This window comes from Tupaia chinensis, unplaced genomic scaffold (genome assembly GCF_000334495.1).
Source record: "Tupaia chinensis unplaced genomic scaffold, TupChi_1.0 Scaffold000350_1, whole genome shotgun sequence".
Classification (NCBI taxonomy): Eukaryota; Metazoa; Chordata; class Mammalia; order Scandentia; family Tupaiidae; genus Tupaia; species Tupaia belangeri.
In genome coordinates, this window is record NW_006159844.1 from 9,997,179 (window position 1) to 10,022,841 (window position 25,663).

At 37.0% G+C, this 25,663-nt stretch overlaps 1 protein-coding gene across 1 annotated transcript in view; it reads right to left on the minus strand.

The window, feature by feature from the left end:
• SCFD1 (sec1 family domain containing 1) overlaps nucleotides 1–25,663 on the minus strand; it is a 136,639-nt gene that overhangs the window by 45,571 nt on the left and 65,405 nt on the right. The window contains 3 exon segments of the mRNA XM_006152401.3: nucleotides 2,337–2,416; nucleotides 4,721–4,791; nucleotides 10,324–10,420. Coding sequence (XP_006152463.1) covers nucleotides 2,337–2,416; nucleotides 4,721–4,791; nucleotides 10,324–10,420 — 248 coding nt within the window.

Consider the following 25,663-nt stretch of genomic DNA (forward strand, 5'->3'; position numbering starts at 1 on the left):
CCAGGTCCGGGATTGGCCATATGGGAGTGTCCAGGGCTTTAACCACCATGCCACCTGCTGGTCCCTCAACAAGTTAAGATCTTATCACTCAGTTTAATATCCTTAAATCGGGTAACATCATTTTAATATTCTGAGAAAACTTCAAAAAGTCTGTGGAAAATGGAATTAAATTACAAGTTTATTCTGGAGCCAAAAATGTTCGAACTTCATAGATACTTTTTTCAATAATACAAAATTTCCATAAACTCTTTGATGACACCTAATATAACGAGCAAACAGTATTTGCTTCTTTGGTGACTGTTACTGTGACACAAACTTGATGACAGTAGGGGCTTGCTTATGTTCAGTCTTAGGAAAGTGCTTATCAAGTCAACCAATAGTGTTATAAGCTAGTTTTTCACTTTACACTATAACATGAACATTTTCCAATGTCTTTAAGTAAGTTTTCTACAACATGATTTTTAATGAGTCCCTTGGAAATGTTACAATTCATTTACCTCCTATTACTGGACATTTCGTTGGTGTTCAAAATATCATTATTACAATTAATTTTAAGATTTATAATTCCAATTAATTCTTTGAGATAAATCTTTATGAGTAGACACACAGATCAAAGCTATATTTTTTTAATAAATGATTTTTTTTTTTTAATTTGCTATAGGGCATGTGTGTTCACTGGAGAAAGAGAGAGAAGGAAAGTGAGAAATCTCTGCCTGGAGGAGGATGGCCGTGTTGCAATCCCTTTTCCTCCATTCTCCTCTTAGGACTTCGGGCGCCTCCACACACCTGGCTTGTTTTTCAAGCTCTTAGGTTCAAGACTTAAATGGTACAGTAAGCCATGTGAAATTTAGCTGCCTTAACCACCATGCCACCAGCTGGCCCCAAATCTATTTAAAATTTTTGTTTGTACCAGCAGTCTCCAACCTTCCCCAGTCATGGAAGACAATCCCTCTACAGCCAGAAGAGGTTGGGGGTGGGGTTAGTCTTGGGATGACCCAAGCACACTACATCCACCAAACACCCCTTTCCACTAACTACACTGCAAGCAATATGCAGTGAGACAATCACATAAAAATCATTTGGCTCCTATGAGAATCCAGTACTGCTACTGATTCAACAGGAGGCAGATCCCAGGCAACGCCAAAGATGGGGAGTGGCTGCAAACACAGAAGAAGCCTCCTTGTTCTCCCACCGCCTGTTGGGTGGTCAGGAAAGGAAGATGAGGTCAGGAAGTTCAACAGCCCCAACAGGCCTGGTCCGGCCTCCAACAGGCCGTGGACTGACACTGGTCTGTAGCCCAAGGTTGGGGGAATGGCCCTGTTTTATGCCATTCAGAACAACATAATAATTTATACTCTTAGTAGCAGTGTATGAATGTACGAATTAATTTTCCTGTCTCTGTGGCACAACAGTACCTAAATTTCTATATTATATTTATCTGCATTTCTCTGATTATTAGTGAAATTAAAATTTCTTTGTGGGGACCAGCAGTTAACATAATGGCTATGTCGCTGAACTCCCATGTAGTCGACCGGAGTTCAAGTCCTGGACCCAGTGGTTTAAACTCACACCAGGCGTGTGTCCATGCATGCCCAAGATCCTGAGAGGAGAAGGGATTGTGGCATGGTCATCCCCCATGGGGGGTGATTTCTCGCTTTCTGTCTCTCTCTCTCTCTGTCTCTCTGGAGAACACACGCATCCTGTAGCAAAAACCTCTCCAAAAAAAAAAATTTCTTTGCAACGCTTTTGGGATATTTGACCCAAAACATTTCAGGCTTTGACTTTCTTGCCTTATCTGTGGAAAAGTATAAAGTCTGTTTGAAAAAGAAAGCTATTACTGGGACTAGCAGTTGGCATAATGGCTATGTCACTGGACTCCCATGTAGTCGACAGCAGTTCACGTCCCGGACCCAGTGGCTTAAAACTCATGCCAGGCGCGTGTGCGTGTGTGCCCAAGATCCCAAGAGGAGAATGGAGGAGAAGGGATTGCGGTGTGGCCATCCCTCATGAGGGGTGATTTCTCGCTTTCTGTCTCTCTCTGTCTGGCGAGCGCATATGCCCTACAGCAAAAACCTCCCCCCCCCAAAAAAAAAAAAAAAAAGTTATTAATATTTATGGTAATTTAATCCCCCCCCCAAAAAAAAAAAAAGAAAGTTATTACTATTTGATGTATATTCAAGATGTGGATAAAGTGGCACAGATAAGAAAATATTAATTGCAATGGATATAAAGCAATCACCAAGGCACTGTTAAATTTTCTTACTAGAATTTTCTTGGAAATGAAATATCAACTGTGCCCTCTTAAAGTGAGAAGAATTAAAGAAAATAAAACTTACTTCCATTGTTTGATATATTGTAAGGGAGTAAGGTTGCATCCAGCATCAGTTAAAGCTTTTTTATACTGCTCCAAGTCAGCCTGAAATAAGAAGAAAACTATATGACAACATATTTTACTTTCCTGTAAGATTGTTATGTGATTAATCAAAAGGTTAGACGAAAGGCTTGAGTTTAAATTCTTAGCACCCCAAAAAAAGTGGAATTATATTTTAAATGAATACCCACCCCCAAGTGAGCAACTGAGAACAAATCACGTATGATGAAAATTACCAGACAGGTTCCCAAGTCTCCTATAGGGGACAGTATTTTGTGTCATCTCTCAGTAAGCCCAACAAAGTTAGTTTCCATCTACTGTGAAAATAGACTGCCTTTCCTTGGGACCAACACTAAATGAACTGGTGAACAAGCATATATTAAAACCAGAAACACAAGGGGAATGACATTGACTGAAGGGAACTGCATATTCAGGTGTCCTGTTTCATACTCACCCCCTAGAGGTCCAGATTCAGGTACTGAACAAGAGATAACTTATACTTAAAAAATTTTTTTTCTCTTCCTTACCCTTTTTAATTCCAGAGCCTCTCATTATAGTGACTCCACTATACAAATTTTACAAGGCAGAAATGTATAAGCTCATTATCAACCAAATATTTTTACTACTATGCATTTTTGGGGGGTATTAACTTGACATTAGTATTCATAATTTGCTTCAAGCCTTCTAATGATGACCTAAATTTATGAAAAGGCATACTCCTTACCAAAAGCAAACCAAAATAAAATAATGTAGTCAAATTAAGGGAATACTGACTTTAAAGAAATCGCTTTTTTCTTGTGGGAATTATTTTTTGCTGTAGGGCACATGTGCTTGCCAGAGAGACAGAAAGAGAGAAATCACCCCGAAGGGGGATGGCCATGCTGCAATCTCTCTCTTCCCTTCTCTTCTCGGGATTTTGGGCTCGCAAGCATGTGCATTGTGCCCAGTGTGAGTTTCAAGCCACTGGGTCCAGGACTTGAATTGCGGTCGCCTACGTGGAAGTCCAGCAACATAATCATTATGCCAGCTGCTGGTCCAGAAAAAAATCACAAATTCTTAGGAAAATATTATAATTAGACTATTAGAATCCTCAAAGATACGTGGTTGGCAGGTGGCATGGTGGTTGGAAGCACTGAACCCCCACTCACATGGCTGACCATGGTTCAAGTCCTGGACCCACTGGCTTACTTTCTTATTTTCTTGTGTTCACATCCTCCCTCCCTCCTCTGCTCTGGTCAAATTAAAATATAACAATGATAAGTAAAATAAATACTTCTTTTAACAAAAAAAGAATACTCAAAGAGATAATTAAATTGTCATTAATAATTTTTAAAATAAAACCTTATTTTCTTACTGAATTAAAATAAAAGTGAAGAGATGTATTTTCAAAATAAAGCAGAATGGTACACATTGGGGTCAGTCTGCTGTTTTACTATGCCAGAAATTTTTTTGGGGGGGAGAGGTTTGTTTTTTTTTCTTACTATAGGGTGCGTGCGCTCGCCAGACAGAGAGAGACAGACAGAAAGCGAAAAATCACCCCCCAGCGGGGATGGCCACGCTGCAATCCCTTCTCCATTCTCCTCTCGGGATCTTGGGCATGCACGCACACGAGCCCGGCGTGAGTTTTAAGCCACCGGGTCTGGGACGGGAACCACGGTCAACTACATGGGAGTCCAGTGACATAGCCATTACGCTAACTGCTGGTCCCATATGCCAGAGTTTTGACCAACAAAAAGTCTCACAATTTACCAGGTATTTATAAAAAAAAAAAAAGGAAGAGTTTCCAATACCTGTATCAGTCTAGATGTCATCTCTGAGGTTCCTATACTTACTGCTCATCCAGTAAAACAATGCTAAATAAACATTAAAAAAGAGTCTACTCTCGGGATGTGGTGTCGCCCGCCCTATGGCAAAGAGTCTAATCTCTAACTCAGAAAAATCTGACCCCCAAATTTCTTTTTCATTACAGAACAGCCAACAAATAATATTTTCTATATTAGACATCAGTTTTAAAATAATAAAACTAACCTTTTAAAAAGCATGGCAAACCTGGTTAATAGTTTAGAATAGTTATATTTCAGAAATAAAAATTCTGGTCATTTGAATTCAGTTCATATTTCAACAACTTAAAAGTGGTCAGACAGCTCATGATTGGGTAGTTTTCCCTAGGGACAACAAATACTGCTATAAAGCTCAGCAATAAATCGAAACAGCCTTAACAAATTGTTTTTCTTTTAAAGAAAGGAATGAAGTAAATATTTGGTCACGGTGCTATTTACTTCTATTTTTGAAATTTAAACTGCAGTCAAGTTTTCTCTCTTACTCCCAATAAATGAATGGAGGACATACCTCAGAAGGTGCTTGCTGTGTGCTTATGTAATAGATAAGAAACAGCCTCATTTTATCCTCCGGAGTTCCTGCTACATAGAGAAAAAGAGATTTTAAAAAAGACTCCCATAATTGTGGTTATTACAAATTGCAGTCAGTATTGAGAAGTACACTAAGATTTAAGGCATATACAAATGTGACAAAACAAAATACAGTTCTTGAACAATTAAATTAGCATTAGAGGGTTGGATTATGGAAGCCTCTCCATTCTATCTTCCAAACTGTCTATAATGTTGCGATTTACCATTTAGACACAAATTCAGAAAGAAAAGGATATAAACAGGGTAATCATACAATTCTAAGACAGGAATACTTTCAAAATGGTAACAGCATGCTGTTGTGGTAGCAATTACATGAGAACAGCTGGTATAAGAAATGGGACTGTTCTGGGAAACCAGCTGTATGGTTACACTAGGTGCTGGCCTATGAAACTTTGCTGATTAAATACACCGTCTGGCTGAGCCTAAAGTAACAGTTCTCTGTCTCCTTTTTTGAAGGATATTATAAGGTTTTGAAAAAAATCACTTTTATATTAAAATAAACACCATTATTATATATTTGCCTCAAGTGTTAAGATAAAACATAAAATTTCAAAGTTCCTGCTTGTAGTAGCTTTGACCTCCTCCTAGTATCCAAAGTCTAAGACTGTCCAGAAGAACTAATTTATGGTCCCTTCTTTTACTAGGTACACTTTGATATAGAAGTGATAACATTGGTCTCAACAAATAACACTTACTCTCACTCCAAAGTATTACCTAAGACCCAAGAATTCAGAACTGTTTTTTTATTATAAAAAAGTAGGTTTTCTTTTCAAAACACAATGACTAATACACCATTATTTTAAAAATACGGTTTGGAATCCAGACACTCATTCTCAAATTGTCCTTATTCCATGAATATAACAAAGAATGATAAAACACAGGATAGGTTCTCAAATTCACACATAAATATACATGGAACAGTCTGAGTATTAGTTTACAAGACTCAAGGTTCTATTTAAATCCTAGGAGAAGGCTGATACCTTTCGTTTTAGTAGGGGATTAGCCTGATAGCCTCACTGATTGTATTTTCAAACCTTCAACAGTGCTACAGGGATCTGTTCCGCCACCCACTGGCCAATCTGTGAACTGGGAGTTGGTTCATCTCAGTCTCTGCAATGTGATTTAGGATCAGATTCATCGTGCGTGTGCAGTTCAGGGGTGAGCCAGGAATTCATAAACAACTTTATGGGGTTGCTTTCCTGAGCTCGTTCCTTTCTGCAATCTTGCTGGCACTTTCCCTCTCCTGTGGCTTCCCCTTCTTGGTGCTCGAGCCAGAACACTTTAATTTTAGTCTGTTCCACTGTACATTTCATGCAACTACGGCTGCAACTACGACTGCAACTACGACTAAGTAGTGGACAAAACATGAAACGAGTAATGAGACTTGCCCTGACCTCCTAAGACAGGAGAGGAAGGTCTCCCCCCCCAAACCCCAGGCACTGATTTAGCTTAAAAAGAGGAACAGTTCCCTCTCTCTTTACTCTCCTTCAAGGAGAAAAATACTATACATAGCTACAGTTTAATAAACACCCTAGAACCTCTACTAAAGTTTTAAAAAGTCACCTGGTAGTAAGAGCTGGAGAGCACCCTGATGTTTTTAATGACATAGCCAGAGGAGTCAAACTCAAACAGCAGAAATGTATCCTTTATGATGGTCATTATTCCAGAGTCCCTAGCCATAGCCTGGAACCTCTTGTCACCTTTAAGTCTGCCCTGTGACTGCTCTCTATGTGAAAGTCAGCATTCCCTCACTAAATAATTTAGGACATTAGAGAAAAGTTTTCAGGAAGAGCTTTCTTCTTCCTGAACAATTTGAGAGCAAATTAACACTGGTATATTATTACTATGTGATACATATGCAACCAACTCTTAGATCCTGTTTCAAGAATATCACTGAGAATTCTGCAAAAGTGTGTTCACTGTACTGAATCCCACTGGGTAGTATACTGTTTTATCTTAGTATGTCTCATTACTGATGATGTTCTCTGTAATTAGCTAATTGGGTATTCATCAGAAATGTCCATTATAAAGTTAATTAAGTGGTATTTTGTGGGGTGATACTTTCAAACTGTGTAAATATCCTGTAAAACTTAATTTTATTTCATTTATTATGTTTGTACAGACTCACTGCTTCCTATTTCATTCAGAGATAACCTGTTATTTTCATTATTGATTTTGTTGCTCCTATTGTCAACATCAGGAGCCTTTTCAAGTTGACTTCTTGGTCATTTTGACACATTCCATTGCATTTTGAGTTCCCTTGCTTTCTGACACAACAAAACGTTCCAGACTCATTTTGTACTTTCTCTCTCTAACCTCAGTTCTGGAATCAACAACTTCTTCATAGAGTTATAGTGGAAAATTATATTTATAAGCCAAAATCTTTACCGTGGTTTACTGCAGCTCCCAGCCCTCTCAGTTGGCAGAGCTAGAGAACAGCTATCAGTGTACACACACGTAAGCCACACAAATCTGCACTTATTTCTATATCTGATGAACACATAGTGAAAACACTAATTTCACATCCAAACCCGAATTTCAGTGCAACACTACCAGGTTAATTCTAGTCTTTTCTCTTTCTATATTTTTAAATTCCTTCTCTGACAATAGGAAACGATCTTATCTGATATATTTCGTTAAACAGTTCCCTGTATATAACAAATACCCCATCTCTGCTGCCACCCCCTTGCCTACAAGGATGTCACTTTACTTGGGCTCTGATTCTCTCTCGTGGACCTATCCACACACCAGGACATACTTCTACATCCTGTGGGCCCAGGCTGGGCTTCCCTGCTCAGGATCACCCCTCCTCATCTGTTAGGGCTCTTCACCCTTGATGAACTGCTCCCACATGCGGAAACTTTGCACACATATCTTGGCCTTTGACTCCTCATGCCAGGTTACCAACATTCCCTCTACCCCATACATGGATGTCCTTGTCATCCTGCTCAAGTTCTAACATCTTGTTCTGCGCTGAAGTGGCAGCAGACCACCACTCTTCATAAATGCCGACGTTGCTCTGCCTCATTTAATGTCTTCAGGAATAAATTGAGAAAGGAAGAAAAGAGAGAGAGCGAGCTCTGATTGCTTTTATATCAACACACTTATGTGTTTCAACTTTACTCAAAATTTATTGTAAATAACAAGGTACAGCTCAGAAGTGATGGACTTACTATAACCTTTTACATTTCTTTCATTGTAAAACATATACCTTCAAAATGCTATGTTCTCACCACAAACCTATTTTTTAAAAGTGTAAGCATACTTATAGTTCCTTAGGTGTTTTTAGAATGGCATCTTTAGTTACAAGACAATCAGGACTTTTTTTTTTCGAGAGGTTTTTGCTATAGGGCACATGTGCTCACCAGAAAGACAGAGAGACAGACAGAAAGCGAGAAATCACCCCCAGGGGGTATGGCCACAACACAATCCCTTCTCCTCCATTCTCCTCTTGGGATCTTGGGCATGCACACACACGCCCCCGGCATGAGTTTAAGCCACTGGGTCCGGGATTTGAACTGTAGTCGACTACATGGGAGTCCAGCGACACAGTCATTATGCCAAGTGCTGGTCCCGACAATCAGGACTTTCTAAAATTACTTTCCAAATTGGAATAAAGTCTAAAATTTACACCAAAACTATAACTCAAAAAACCTGGTATTTATAACCAAAAAATATGAACTCAAACAACTATGCAGCAACAACAAAAAGATCTGATAAGAAAATGGGCAAATGATCTGAATAGATGTCTCTCAAAGAAAGTCATACAAATGGCCAATAAGTATGAGTAAATGTTTAACATCACTGATCATCAGGGGGATGTGAATCTAAAACAAAAGGAGATATAATCTGATCCCAGTTAAAATGACTATTGTTAAAAGACAATAAGTGCTGACAAAGATGTGGAGAACAGGGAACTGTTTTATACTGTTGGGGAGAATGTAATAAATGTAATCTTTTTTTTTTGGAGAGATTTTCACTGTAGGGCGCGTGCGCTCGCCAGACAGACAGAGAGAGACATAGAGACAGAAAGCGAGAAATCACCTCCCAGGGGGGATGGTCACACCGCAATCCCTTCTCCTCCATTCTCCTCTCGGGATCTTGGGCACGCACGCACACGCGCCCGGCGTGAGTTTTAAGCCACCGGGTCCGGGACACGAACCGCGGTCGACTACGTGGGAGTCCAGCGACATAGCCATTACGCTAACTGCTGGTTCCCAATGTAATCATTTTTGAAAATAATAAAAAAAGATTTCTCAAAAAACTGAAATAGAGCTGCCTTGTGATCCAGCAATCCCACGACTACACATAAACGGAAAGGAAAGGAAATCAGTATATCATAGAGATATATTCACTCCAATGTCTATTTCAGCACTATTTACAATAGCCAAAATATGCAATCAATCAATCTATTCTAAAGACTGACAAGCCTCTTGGTTCAGAGAATTTTAGAGGCTAAAACCCAATGTAAAGCTCACAATTATTATAGTGTTAAAATTAGATGAACATTTTTCTAAGTACAAGTAACTATACCTTGTTTTAAGAAAAATGTGACATACAAACATTTAGGTAAATATAAAGGGATTGACAGAGTTCCTTTAAAGGTGAATTCCTGGGACCAGCAGATGGCATAAAGGTTATGTAGTTGGACTCCCATGTGATGCAAGTCCCCAGACCTGGCAGCTTAGACCTCACGCCAGATACGTGTGTGCGTGCCCAAAATCCCAAGAGGAGAATGGAGAAGGAACTGCAGCATGGTCATCCCTCCTGGAGCAGGGGTGATTTCTCGCTTTTTGTCTGTTTCTCTGGTGAGCACAAGCACTATATAACAAAAACTCTCTCTTAAAAAAAAAAAAAGAAAGAAAAGGAACCCTACACATGTAAAAAATTCAGTTTCAGATACACCTTTTTGTGAAATTTCTCAGGTGAAAACCAAAGTAATTTAGAAAGCATACCACTTAGAGACACTTGTTTTAAATGTTATACCTTCAAATCTTCTGAAACCAGCACAAACTGAGCTTCAGATTGATCATATTAAACAAATAAATGAACATAAAAAGTGCCAAAATACTATCAAACAAAAGTTCAATGAAATAAAATAGAAATTGTTCTACATTAGGAAATACTATATTGAAAAAACTTTCAACAGAAAGCACACCGATCATCAGAAAAACAGTAATTCTATTCCAATTTTATTTGAATTGAAAATATTGGGGCCAGCCATGTGGCCTACTGCTTAAGGCAGTCAGGTCCCATAGAGCCAACCAAGAGGTTTGAGTCCCAGGTTCAGTGCCCTGAAAAACAACTAGATCCATATTCACATGTGTCCAAAATCCTAACAGGATAGAGAAGTAGCGGAGAAGAGATTGCAGCATGACCATGCCCCATGTATATATGGGGGTGTTTTCTCCCTTCCCCCTATTCTGATGAGTACATGTGTTCTCTGGCAAATTAAAAAGAAAAAAAAAAAGCTGAATTTATGAGATGTGAAACTTACATTTACCTCATATTTATGCTACATACCATCAGGGTCTGATATTATATCCAGAATAGATTTATCCAGAGTAGTTTTGCTCATTATTTTTTCTTCATATTCAAAATATACATCCAGTTTTCTTGCCTATTTCAAAATAAATATTATATGAAAATACATTAACAAAAATACTTAGAAACTCTTAGCTTAGTTTCTGTGTTCTATGATTAATTTTTAAAATAAATTGTTCATTAGAATCTTAGTGTTATTTTTGATTACATAGATAATATTAAAAAAAAAAAACTACCAACAGACTATATTTACCATATGTGGCTTATAAATTCAACTAACTTTGCATGACACATAATTCTCAATTATTGCTTTAATTACTAACTAGAAAATTATACTTCACACAAACTAACATTAGATGGTCATATTATGTCCAATTTCTTAGTGTGCAAAATTCATATATTTTCACCTTAATTGGAGAGAAATTTACCCTAACTGTTTTCATTAAAAAAAACCCTTTTCCTAATTAATTTTCCTATTTCACACTTTGAAGTTCTAAAAAACAGAAAAGTAGTAAAACTTTTCTATATAACATCTTTAATAATTTAAAATTATACAAAAAAATTATAGTAGGATCCTCCAGAGTAAATAAAGGTTATCATTATCAAATATCTACTAAATCATGCTTCAGATAATACAAAAGAAAAAAAGATGTTTTGTGTTAAAGGGATTAATAATGCAAGGGGGAGTAGAAACCATTCATCACATAAATTAGTACACTTACTGAGCAATACCAACAAAGAATATATAAATATGAAACATAAATATATTACTTGTGTATGTAATTATTAAGATGACAGAATGAAATAAACAGTTCAGCAATTGAGAAGGAGGAAGTTATAAATCTGAATTTTCAAAGTGATTTCGGGACATAGTTCTTTTCAGTTAAATAGATCTTGCCAAGGCATAACAGAGCAGAGACATCAGAACAGTAGACTAAGGACTGAATTTTATACATGGGGCAACAGGAAATCAGAGTCCTCTCAAGCCCCTGCAGTGGCACACAAGGCCAATTTCAAGAAATATTTAGGCAGTTCCAAAATAAAAATGATAGGGATCAGCAAACGGCATAATGGTTACATCGCTGGACTCCCACAGGGGTAACTGCGGTTCACGTCCCAGAACCAGAGGCTTGAAACTCACACTGGGTGCATGCGCATGCGTGCCCCAAATCCAGAGAGGAGAATGGAGGAGAAGGGACTGTGGCATGGCCATCCTCTCTGGGGGAAGTGGGAGGGTGATATCTCACTTTCTGTCTGTCTGTCTCTCATAGCAAAAATCTCTCTACATACATAGAAAGGTTTACACTGAGAAGTCTCATTTCTCACCCTAGTTGTCTTTCACCCTATTTCCACCTGTTACTATATTTATTTATTCTATAGTTTTTTAGTTGTCTGTGCAATATAAGTACAGTCTATATTCTATTATCCCTCCCCTTTCTGACACAAAAGGTACTGCACTTAATTCTTCTGCCTCTTCCTTTCATTGAATAACCTATTCTACATCAACCAGTACAAGAATTTCCTGAGCAGTGTGAGCTCTGGACATTCATATTCTGACTCCCTGATATAGGAACAATTTTAGGTACTGTATAAAGCTTCTTTGAATACTAAAATAGATTAAGGTGAGGTTGTAGGAATAAGAAACTTCTAGAAATAATATTGAAAATGGAGAAAAGGAGAGTGGGAGGGAGAGGCTTAGAAAACAATATTTAACAGACACAAGAATGTAAAGTTATCTGTGAAAAAGATACATATGGTAATATTTTTTAACACACTGATTAACATGCACTCTGTGCATGCTTAGAAAATCTATTACTGTATGCTATAGAGGTGTATAATAATTAAATACAAATTCAAAAATTGGACAAAAGATAAAGAGCTACTAAGAAAAAGACTATGGAGGTGGCTGTGGGAATGGAAGAGATGATATTTAATAATTAAAACGGGAAAAGATAAAGGACATTAATTTGTGGAAGAAATCAAAGCAAATGCCTAGGGAACTAGGATGATGGTGTTAGGGAGCTAGGATGATGGTGTTAGGATCTGTTACTGTGAATATTAGACTGGGAAAGGCTGTTTTGTATAGAGTGAAGCCAGGAATGGAAGGAAAAAGGTGATAAAATAAGGTGTCAAATAAACTTTCGGGACCCTTCACAATCAAGTCCAGTCAACTTTTTCTGTTATAGCAGTATTCGCAAAGTTCAGTTCCCTATAGCCACATTGAATAAAACTCACTGAATTTTTATTAAATATCATGCATACTTTAAATCCTCCAGGCTTAGAGGCTCAAGTTATTTTCTTAGCTTTTATAGAATATATTCTTTCTCCATTTTCTGTTGAGTGAATTCTGCTCAATTTTAAAGGTCCACCTTTGTCAATTTCCTGTACCTTATTCTTTAATATATACTCTTCTCTTTCTGCCCCTCCACTCTTTTTCTTCTTGGGCAGAACTCATATATTCCCTTATCTGTGTACCAAGAGCACTGAGTAAACCCAACTATTCTCTGTTCCTCTCCACTCCACTTCTCTGTGGTACCCTGAGGTCCTTAAGTACTAGCCGTGAGCCAGTTTCTGGCTGAGTGACATTCTTACCTGGGGCAGTCATTCAGATCCCCTGAGATCATTCACTTCCTCTGCCTTAATAGTACAGTAGTTAGTGCGCTTGGATTTTTACCCTCCAGGAGTCATGACTTCCTTGCAGGGAACTTGTTTCCCTTGTCCTTAACAATAGGGAAAATATGGTCCTTTGATCCTATGGACTTTTGATCTTTTTGTTCCCATTCAACTCTTCCTTTTTTTAAAACTCTTTTATAAAAAGTTCCAGCTCATGGGAGCGGGAGAGGGCAGGATGTGAAGCCTGTGGCTGAGTATTAAGAATCAACCTCCAGGGACCAGTAGACGGTGTAATGGTTATGTCCCTAGACTCCCACATAGTTGATGACTCTTCAAGTCCTGAACTTGGCTGCTTAAAATTCACGACCAGTTAGTTCGTGTGTGTGCATGCCCAAAACCTTGCCTGAGAGGAAAGTACAGAAGGAACTGTGGCATGGCCATCCCCCGGGGCATGATTTCTTGCTTGTGTCTCTGTCTCTCTGTCTCTCCAATGAACACATGCACCCTATAACAAAAATCTCTCTCTCACACAAAAAAATAAATAAATAAATAAAGGAATCAACCTCCATAGAACATGTCTCTTGTTTTGTAAGTTACCCTCTGATATTAAACCTTTATTAAAGGGTTACAACTCCATTACGGAGTTGTCTGCTTTATTTTTGGGGGCTCTGTGCACAGTCAGATAAGCACTTTATATATATGTCTCTTCGTAATAACAATAACATTGTATTACTGTCCTTAGTTTATGAGTTATATTTCTAGAACTATAACCTCTCAGAAAATTATTTATTTATGCCTAGGAGTATAACACAGCACATGGCTCCTAACAAATGCAGTCATGAGTTGTTTCATGGCTGAGATACATTTGCAGAAATCCTTTAAGAACTTTCATCTCTGTGGGAACATCACAGAGTTCTTACACAAACCTCGATGGGATAGCTGGGTGCACACAGGCTATAGGGCATAGTCTATCATCATCTTAGTGAGCCACATGGTACACGCATCTCCTTACTGACGGAAACATTGTTACATGGCACTGAATCTATTTGAACTGACTTTCAAAGCTAAACCTGGACATATACAGACCAAGAGGTCATTTTTTAAAGTAATGAAAGTAGATGAATAAAATTCTAGAAACAAACATGTAAAGAATCTAGTCTTTAGTGATTTAATATATAAAATTAAATATACACTATATGCCATGATGAAATTAAATGTCTATACTACATAAATCAGTGAAATAACATAATGCAGACACAAGATCCATTTTGCTCTTTTTGATACGTTAATTAATTTATACTTCAACTTCCAATAAGCCGTGGAAATTGAGTGCCAAAGCAACTTAGCATGATGGGTAATAGGAATGGGGTTCTTTCAGAGGTTATGAAAATATTCTAAAGTTAGACCATGGCGAGGTTATTATAACAACTGTGAATATACTATAGACCAATGAATTATATACTTTATGTCACTTGTAATGGTATGTGAGTTATATCTCAATAAAACTGTTAAGCAAAATAACTTAGCCTTTTAAATTACTAATTATGAGAAAGCACCACCTAAAACGAGGAGGAGATATGTATAGATTTCCTAATCTGCGTAAGAGAACTAGCATCCATTTGGCATCTATCATGCACAAAGCACATTACTTACAGCTATAGCTTTCAAATGTTTTTAAACAGAGAACCTCAGGACCCTTTTTCTCAAACCAAATCTTCTGCAGAGCCCTAAACATAAAATAGATACAAGTGACCCATTAAGTGCTTGCATACAGCTCCAGGTAGCAGAGAACAGTGTTTAAAAACTTCTAACTTTCTTATCTCATTTAATTCTCCACATAATATGATGAGTTAGGAATTATTAGCCTTATTTTAGAATGAAGAAACAGATGCACAGAAACATAAATGTATTAAGGTTACCAGAGTAGAAGTAGTAGAGAGTTGAGATTCAAATCCAGGTCATACTCTGATGCATGTATGGCACAGATAAACAGTGGGGAGAATTATATTTTTCTCAAGAACAATTTATTGCTTGAGCAAAATAAGCAATACTTTTTAACTCTTGTATAAAATAAGGAACACTTTTTTAATAAAGTATTTTTATGAAAAAAAGTACATTTGTCAACTAGTACTTTTTTGGGTAATATGTGTAAGTTATGTATATATGGGAAAAGGTAATTTTGGCAATAAATCTAACATCTACAGGTCTTTTTTCCACATTCTTGAAATGAGAGAAAATACGAAGAGAGGCAACTTCTGTAATTCCAGAGATTGATTATTTTATGCAACATGGGCTCAAAAGAAAATACAATCTGGATAACAAAAGTGACTTAGAAAATAAATTAAAAATAGAAAACAAAACAGCAAACACCGTAGACAAATTTTTGATAGCTTCAACAAATACCAAGAATAAATGAATAAGTGGGGGACAGTATAGAAAACTAAAAGAACTATACATAGAGTACAGATTATATACAGTGAATATAACTCTGAGAGCCATGAATTTCTCAAAAATTCCTTTAGTAGGGGATGAAGCTGATAAAAAATTTTCTAGTGTTCTTCTCCAAATTTCAGGGTAGTTATCATCAGGCCCAACTGCAGTGGTGTAGTGGCCGTGCACTGCTCTGCAATGCTGGAAGCCATAAGTGAGACTGTGGTTCACTTCCCAGCTGACCTGTATACACATGGTACACATGTGTGCACTCATGAACCCACCTGGCTGGGAAAGTTGGAGAGAAAGATCATGGCATGAGACCTCACGGAGAGTGCTGGTCTCTTTTTCCTCCCATGATAGAAACAAACTTAAAAACAAATCTCAGTGTGGGCCAGCAGGTGGCATGGTGGTTAAGGCATCATATTCCCACATGGTCAACTATGATTTGAATCTAAGACCTGGCATCTTGAAAATAACGCCAGGTGTGCCTGTGTGTGTGCCCAAAATCTCAAGAGGGGAATGGAGAAGGGACTGAGGCATGACCATCCTCCTTGGAGGGTGATTTCTTATTTTTCCTCTCTATGTCTCTCTCTCGCAAGTATACGTGGCTTCTGCAAAAACCTAAAATAAGTAAATAAAACAAATCCCAATGTTTCTCTGTACTTCTCAGAGGGAGAGGACAAACTTTCTTTTACACAGTACAACCATAAGGGGTCCAGCAGGTGGCGTGGTGTTTAAAGAGCTGGACTCCCATATGTCCAAGACTGCAATTCAAGTCCTGGACCCAGAAGCTTGAGACTCTGGGCACATGTGCATGCATACCCAAAGTCCTGAGAGGGAAATGGAGGAGAAGGTATTGTGGACATTCTCCATGTGATTTCTTACTTTCTCTCTCTCTGTGTCTCTGGCCAGCTCAGTGCCTTATAGCAAAAATCTCTTAAAAAACAAAATGCAACATGTTAGGAATATTCCACCTTATGAATTAAATAGGGTTTGAGGGACAGAAACCTATCCTATAGTATCTATAGGAAAGCATATCTATTCTAAACTACAATAAATTTCGAACTAGACTTTTAAACTATAACCTATACCTAAATTGAAGACTGTTTATACTTTAGCTTTTATTGTCCTTTCTTCCTTTTTTATGTTTAGTTCCTATGGTCTTTCAGGGTTGTGTCTGGATATTCCTTTACCCAGGTGGATAGCAATGGTAATATCCCAACTAGCATATCAGTTGGGAATACCTAATCTGAAAATCCAGAATCCAAAACATTCCAGATTTTGATCTCAGACAAGATGCCATGAGTGGAAAATTCTACACTGACTTTATGTGATGGGCTTTTTTTTTTTTGTGTGTGGTATTTTCTTAAGGTAGCCAGAGGATGCATGTTCTTGCCAGAAACAGAGGAGGAAAAAATATCCTACAATGGGTATGATCAGCCACAATCCCTTCTCCAACATCCTGCTGGGATCCGGGGTGCTCAAAGACATATACCTAGAGTGTTTCCCAAACTGCTGGAAGTGGGATTTGAATTATGGCTGGCCATGTGGGAACCAATTCCCCTTAACCACCAGGTCATGGGGCTAGCTCGATGGATCTTATATTGATATTATATTTAAAAATTTATATAAAATTACCTGCAGCCTATGTATATAAAGTGTACACGAAACATAAATGAATTTTGTGTGTAGACTTTGGTCCCATTCCCAACCCATCTCATTATGTATATGCAAATATTGCAAAATCTAACGAAATTCAAAATCTGAAACACTTCTGATCCCAAGTATTTTAGATAAGGAATACTCTGTATGTGCCACTACATTATAAATTCATGACTGCTTATTCATCATAGTATGCATAGTGCCCTGCAATTTGACTGAAATTCTCCAAAACTCAACTGCTTTTTATAATACAACAAAATGGCAGATTAGTTTATTTTCAGTTACTTAGGTGTAGACTTTGCTGCAATTCATACTTGTGAGTTTGCCACTGTATGTGTGGGTTTATCAGCATGGAAAATTATGGTGCACAAAAATAAGATGCTCTATGAAATTACACTTAAAAGTGTTTTATAACAGCAGTCCCCAACCTTTTTGGCACCAGGGACCAGTTTTATAGAAGGCAATTTTTCCATTGACTGGAGTTGGGGGGATGGTTTGGGATAATTCAAGTACATTATATTTATTGTCAACTTATTGTACAATTCACCATAATTCAGAATCAATGGGAGCCCTGAACTTGTTTTCTTACAACTACTAATAGAAGGCCCCATCGAGGAGCTCCTATGAGCATCTAATGCAACCACTGATCTGATGCGAGGCAGAGCTCAGACCTTAATGCAAGCAATGAGAAGGGGCTGTAAATACCCATGAAGTTTTGCTCACTTTTCTGCCACTCATCTCCTGCTGTGGGGCCCGGTTCCTAATAGGCCATGGATTGGCCACCCCCATTCTATAATATAGGTGACTAAAGATAATTACTTCGGAGTATTTACTTGCTCATATTCTAGAGTGACTTAGAAATCTTGAATAAAATCCAACCTTCTACCTTACTTTTACCTCACTTCTGTGCAGAGATGGAACAGTGTACTGTCAAATAAGGAATCTGGATAGAATCTTCAATTTCTAAAGCAGATTATCAACTTTCCTTTGTCTTGTTTCCAAAAACATATATCTTTCTCTCAACCAATATTGAATTTCCACAGTTCATGCTCAAATCAGAATGTATAACCTCAACTTTATTATTAGCTAACTCCTGTCAAAAACCCAGTCGAAAAACAATATTAAAGATTCTTTTAAAAATATGCAGTATGTATTCATAGATATGTATATACTAGTTGAACTTGTTACTGAAAGTAGATTTAAGAAATTTTGTGAATCAATAAAATGTAGGGGGGAAAGGAATGGAAAACAGCTGTAGATACCTGAGATAGTGTGGGAGGAGGGTGGGAAATGGCAGAGGGTGAGAAATAAGGGTAAAATATATATGTATAAACACACACACATATACATATATGAAACTAGAAATGGAAAATTAGCGATAACATGTATAATTAAGCCACTATGCAGTATATTCTGGATGGGAAATCACATTTTGTATGTTGTGACGATGCTCAGGGAATGAATGTAAATGAATTAATTTTAAAAAGTTTCAGAAGAAAATTACAGCACACTTGTCACTAGATTCTAGCTTTGTTCATGTTTTTAGTTGAAGGTATTTTGTGAATCAATAAAGTGTGGGAAAAAAGTTTAGTATGGAAGAGAGCAAAGGGAAAGGGGAAGAAAAAAAAGTAAAAATATGCTTAATTGACAAAAATTGAGAAGCTATTTGCTGACAGGTTACAGAGTATTATCTTTGGCTTGACTGACATACATAGTATTTGTGCTGGAAAAAGAAATGCTGCACACTGTAAAGATGTGATTAAATGTAAATAAATAAATTTTTATTAAAAACAATTTTCTACTCTAGATACTAAAAATTTAGTCTTCAGTTTAAGTATCACTAGAACTATTAGACAGCTATAAACTTAGCCTTTAACTCAGTAACTCAAAGAACTATTCTTACTGAATTATATTTTAATGTTATGCCCTGGGTTTCTACACAAAATACTTACATGAAATTGATGAGTGTGATTGATTGTAAACACATAACTTCATCAATCAATTTACTTTAGATAGCACCCAGTATGAGTAATGTTTTCTTGTAATGTGACCTTAAGGAATGTTTTGCTTAGAGCAAAAACGAAACAAAAAAACTCCTGAGAGAAATTTTTCAACTTAATTATCCTTTTTTTAACCCTGTTGTCAGAAAATTAAAATTTGAGAATAGCGTAATTACACAGCAACTATTTTGAATTTTTATTATATTATTTTCATTGTATGTGTTATTTGTGAAAACTACATTAAATCTGTTTAGAATTAAAAAACCTTTAAAGAATTATTTAATTTTATTCATTGTCATTATTTAATTTAATTTATTTATTTTTGAGATTGACCAGAGAAAGAGAGAAGGAAAGCGTGAATGCAAGCTGCCAGGTCTGGCACTCGAACTGCAGTCAGCTGTGTGGGAGTCCAGCTGCCCTAACCACCATGCCACCTGCTGGCCCCTAGAATAAAAAAACCTTTTAAAATCTACAAATATATTCTACAAATTGTGCAAAAATATTTAAATTCTGACTAAGGTGAGCTATCTAAAAATTTTTTAAATGTAATGTGATTTTTATAGATGACAGGTATTAAAACATAGATAGAAGCTACTTTCTTATAAAATACTGAAAATTGCTCTACCTACACTAACTCTGTAGAAAAGAGATTTATGTGGCATTTAATGTTGGGAATCTTATTTTATTATGGCTCTCAAAGTTTTAATTTGTTCGACTAACATGTTGACCTCTTAAGACATACCTAAAAAAAGAGGAGCATACTGGGACCAGCAGGTGGCATGGTGGTTAAGGCGCTGGACATTCCCCCATGGCCGACCACGGTTCGAGTCCTGGACCTGTTGGCTTGCTTTCTCACTCTTTATCTCTCTCTCTCTTTCTCTCTCTGGTCAAATTAAAATAAATGAGTGAATAAATTAAAAAAAAAAACATACTACATCCAAGGTAAGCAAAAGAAAATATAAAAATGAGAACAGAAATCCATTAAATTAAAAAGAGTATCTCAATAGAAAAATCATAAAACCAAAAGTTGGCTCTTTCAAAATATCAATTAAACTGATAAACCTCTAACCAGGTTATAACATAAGAAATTAAGAAATCTAAGAAGAGAAGACATAATTTACTAATAGCATAATTTACTAATAGCAGAAATGATAAAGAGGAAATCACCACTGACTTCTTGTTGGGGGTGAAATCACTATTACCCCACATTAAAAGGATACTAAAGGCATTTTGTGAGTAAACTTGATAACCTAGACAAAACTAATTTCTTAAAAGACACAATCTACCAAAACTCACCTAAGGAAAAAGAGATAATCTAATATGCCTTTACCTATTTAAAACATTAATCAATAATTAATCTTCTTCTAAACAGAGATCAGACCCAGATGAGTTCACTGGTGAATTCTACTAATCCATTAAAGAAGAAATTATATGCATTCTCTACATCTCTTTCAGAAAATAGAATGGAAATAGACAAGCCTGCATGCAGCCAGCATGCTCAGAGAGATCCTAGGATGCAAACCCAGGGGCTTTTCCTACGTAACTTAAGTCACATTACCCCTGAGCCACCACTTGGTCCAATTAGTCTACATTTTTTTGAGATTTGTTTTATGATCTAACATATGGTCTATCCTGGAGAATATTCCACGTGCTGATAAGAAAAATGTGTATTCTATAGCTTTTGGATGAAATACCTGTTAGGTCCATTTGGTCTATCATGCAGTTTAAGTCTGATGTATCTTTGTTGATTTTCTATCCAGATGATCTATTCAAGGCCGAGAGTGGGGTGTCAAAGTTTCCAACTACTGGGTTGTTGGAAAAGTCATGGCATATTTTCCTATGCAAAAATGCATTGTGACTTTTCAGATGACCTATTATTATTATACTGGGGACTCTACCACCTTAGCTCTAGTAATATTTATCACACATATTTGGGTGCTCTCATTTTTTTTTTTCTTTTGAGAGGTTTTTGCTATAGGGCGCATGTGTTCGCCAGACAGAGAGAGAGAGACAGACAGCGAGAAATCACCCCCGGGGGGATAGCCATGCTGCAATCCTTTCTCCTCCATTCTCCTCTCAGGATCTTGGGCGCACACACACACACACACACACCCGGCGTGAGTTTTAAGCCACCGGGTCCGGGACGCGAACCACGGTCGACTACACGGGAGTCCAGGGACATAGCCATTACGCTAACTGCTGGGTCCCTGGATGCTCTCATTTTGATACAAGCATGAAGAGGTTTCAAAAAGTTCTTGGGAAATGTATATTATGAAAAGTTAAAATTCATAAATTTAAAAAATTTTGCCTCAAAATAAATTTGTGCTTTAATTCCACTTTTCCATGAACTTTCTAAAGTCCCTGAATATACTCACAATTATTATATCGTCTTGCTTAATTGATCCTTTCATTATATAATGGTCTTAATCTTTTTGTTGTTCTTTTCCCTTGAAGTCTTTTTTTTTCTTTCTAGTTTTGTGGTAGGGCGTGCATAATCACAAGAAACAGAAAAGAAGGAAAGTGAGAAATTACTCCCTAGGAGGGATGGCTATGCTGCAGTCCCTCCTCCACCAGCCTCCGCTAGGGATTTTGGGCACGCACGCACACATGCCTGGCATGATTTTTTAAGCTACTACGAGCTGTGCAGTTAGCTATATGGGATCCATCATCTCAACTTCCATGTCACTTGCTGGCCCACTTGAAGTCTATTTTATCTGATACTACTATAGCATTCTTGCTTGCTTTTGGTTTCTGTTTGCATGAAAGCTCTCTTTCCAAACCACTTTCAATCTGTGTGTATTTTTATAGATGAAGTGCATTTCTTGTAGGGAGTATGTAGTTAGGGCTTTTTTTTTTTTTTTTTTTTTGTAAATCCATTCAACCAATGTCTGTCTTTTAAATAGGGAATTTAATCTGTTTACATTCAGGGTTATCAGTGAGAGGTGACAACTTGCTATTTTGTTAGGTGTCTCCTCATTGTTTTGTGTATTCTTTCTTCCTTTTTTATTGTGTATCATTGTTGTTTAGTGACATTTTTGTAGTAATAAAACTTGTTTCCTTTCTGTTTCTCATTTGTGTATCTAGTCTACCAATGAGTTTTGTAACTTCATGTGTTTTTATGATGGTTATCATCACCTTTTTGTTTCCAGATGTCATATTCCCATAAGGACTTCCTATGAAGCCTATCTAGTGGTGGTGAATCTGTTTTTGCTTGTCTGATAAAGACTATTTCTCCATCTTTTCTGAAGGATTGGGCCTTTGACCTATGACATTTTAATTACAATATGCCTCTGTGAAGACCTCTTTGGGTTGGATATGTTTGGGGATTTTGAGCTTTTCTATCTCAATGTCCATATGTCTCCCAAACCTTGGGAAGTCAAACAATACTTAAATCAACATCTTCACTGAGTCCTTCTAAGATGTGCAACTTACGTTTTAGAGAAATAATTTTATTTTCATACATATACAATTGACATAAATTGATTGGTATCCAATGCAAATAGCTCTTTAATAAGTAAAAAATCCAACCTGTGACAAAAGAAAAGGGTACAGGCATAAAAAACAGGCATAGCAGCTACAAGTGGTCAGCATGTCAAAAATGTGCTCATCAGCCATTACGTTTTACAGAGAAAATAAAGGACATCAGTTAATTTGGTGTATTAAGTGGAGTTTAGTTAAGAGAGTTTCTACTTTCTTTTGAAAACTTATCTTCTGCTAAGAAAGATAAAGCAGTGAGTCAAAGAATTATTAGTACCCTGAAGGAGAGTTCCAGTTAAAAGCTAACACTGCCCACAAGTGCTAAGCTTTGTGTTCACACTGTGGACCTCCTCAGGTGATGTCTTTAGCTGTAATTCAATCTCTTTCAACTTTCTCCACAAAACCAAGGAAAACATAAATGAGGATCCAGTAACAACCAAGCCTTGCTCCATACAGCTGATCAACAGCATATTCTTGGCAGCTACATCCAGCTAGAACATTCAGGTATTAGAGCTCTTCCACATAGGTGGGTGAATTAGGGAAAAAAAGCACACCATGCATTCCTACCTCTATTATACCTTACAAGTAGGCTTCTTTTCCTTTTCTTAGATATCTGATGCTAAAGAATACTTAATTCAGTTTGACTCTGCAAGTGGGTTATGAGTAATTAAAATAGGTTGTCTACAAATTATGTAATCCCAGAAGTCATTCTCCGCAGCCAGCAAGTTCAGAAAGTCCTATTTGGAGTAGAAGTTATCTAAGAATTACCTAAGAAATGGTTTAAAAGCACAGACTACTCAAAACAAATGGACATTTGACAATGTAGTCTATTAGACCAGAGTTAATCACCTAAGACGCTAAATCCTTAGACTATCAATACATTTCAGTGAAAGTATCTGCCAAGCTGTGGCAAACTGGTGTACTCTTTTTAACTCTCCACCAAAACACTGACTGTAGATAACTGCCATATCTTTTGAAGAGATTAATTTTCTAGCATCCCACTTCAGAAAAAGACAATGTAAGTAGCTATAATCTAATTATCCTAAAGGGAATACATAAAATGGCAATAATACCACATACCAAGAGAAATACTTTGAGATCTATGCATAAAAAGCAATAACTCTGGGGTACAGCAGTAATGCACTGCTCAAGACAATCTGGATCTGACATGGCAACCACAGTTTCAATTGCTGGCATAGTTGGCCTGAAATGCACTGGGCGTGTACACGAGTGTGCCTGAGATCTGAGGGGCTGGAGGGCGGCAGGAAGGGGACGCAGCATAACCAGATTCTATGGAGAGTGCTCCACCTCCCCCTACTTTGACATGTATGCAAATATGCTGTGTCATGAATTAAAAAAATACACCATATTCTTGCTAACGACTGCTTAGGTGAATAAATGTTTACAAAGCAAAACTCGGATGGTCAAGAAGTTTTGGTGAAAAGAACAAGAGAGCAAGGGAACCAGCAGTTAGCGTAATGGCTATGTCGCTGGACTCCCATGTAGTCGACCGTGGTTTGTGTCCCGGACCCGGTGGCTTAAAACTCATGCCGGGCATGTGTGCGTGTGTGCCCAAGATCTCGAGAGGAGGATGGAGGAGAAGGGATTGTGGCATGACCATCCCCCCTGGGGGGTGATTTCTTGCTTTCTGTCTCTATCTCTCTGTCTGTCTGTCTGTCTGTCTGTCTGGTGAGCGCACGCGCCCTATAGCGAAAAAAAAAAATAGAAGAACAAGAGAGCAAGCAGAAAAATATTTCTTTAATTAATATTAAAGTTATAGCCAAAGGCAGATGGTGTAACAAAAGTTAACAGTAGAAAAAAACATGTCACTTAAAAGTAAATATTTATTTCCAAAAAAAGTAAATATTTATTTCCAAAATTCACTACTGTTTACAGTCCTCAATTCATTCTCCACTAAAATATATACTAGATCTTATCAGAGCTTTGCTAACTGAATCCTGCTTGTGCTGCAGGTCTCAGCCCAAACAATACCTCATCAAAGGTAATTTTTCTAAGCACCTATTCTAGAGTAGCATTCTCAAGCCATTCCCTATTGCTTCAATCCCCCATTCTTGTTCTCGCATCACTAAAATGCTTGACATTTTCTGACTTGTTTACCCTTACTACAATATATGCTTCAAAAGAACAAAGGACTTGTCTATCTTGTTTACTACAATATCTTAGGGCCTACCATAACACAGAGAGCACCACTAAATAAACATTACTAATACATCCATTACTTTAACCAAAATTTTCTCAGACCATAAGTTCTAATCTCTGACCTCCTATTAGAGTATACTCATAAATTAATGGCAGGACAATGTTTGTATAGTTTTATGAATGAGATAAAACTATGGGCTTTTAGGTAAAAAGATCAGTTTTTTCAGGTTACATAATCCAGTTTGGTGGCAGGAATTGAATGGCATTTTCTGGTTTTACATATGTGAGGATTGAAGTCAGAAAGTAAAATGTAAGAATAAACTTCTAATTGTGAAAAAAAATACATAAGTTAAAGGAAATCCACAAAACAGCTACAGTCTCAAAGCACATATAGGACTATTAACAACCGTAATAACTTCTTAAAATTTGTTTTTGTCTATTTGCACACAGCATGCAGCACACTGCCTGACACAAAGCACATAGTCAAAAAATGTTTGTTGGTGGAGCATAAGGTCCTAATTATATAACTTTAATTTAACACATGTAAGTTAGAACTTATATTTTGTTTTAAGGCACTACATTTTTATATGGCTTTCTGTATTAGAGTCACAGTCTTCCTAGTTTGCCTTGTAAGCAAAGTCTTTTATCTCCTACTGAAGGAAATTCTCAGTATAGTTCCGCTATAATCTCTTGTATTTCACCTACTTATTTATATATTATTTTCACAGGAAACAAAGACTTCAGATGAACATCTGAACACCTTTTTTTTTTTTTTTTGCCATTTTATAGGGATGTTACATTTGAAAGTGAAAACATCACCAGCAGAATCATCCATAGACTGTACAATTACGTTTCTATTCCTATATATAAATGAAAATAACAAGTATCAATATCAGAATGTGTGATGAAAAAAAAAAAAAGCTGTCATCTTAACAAAAATGAAATTCCATGCTGCATATGTCCCATATTTAGCT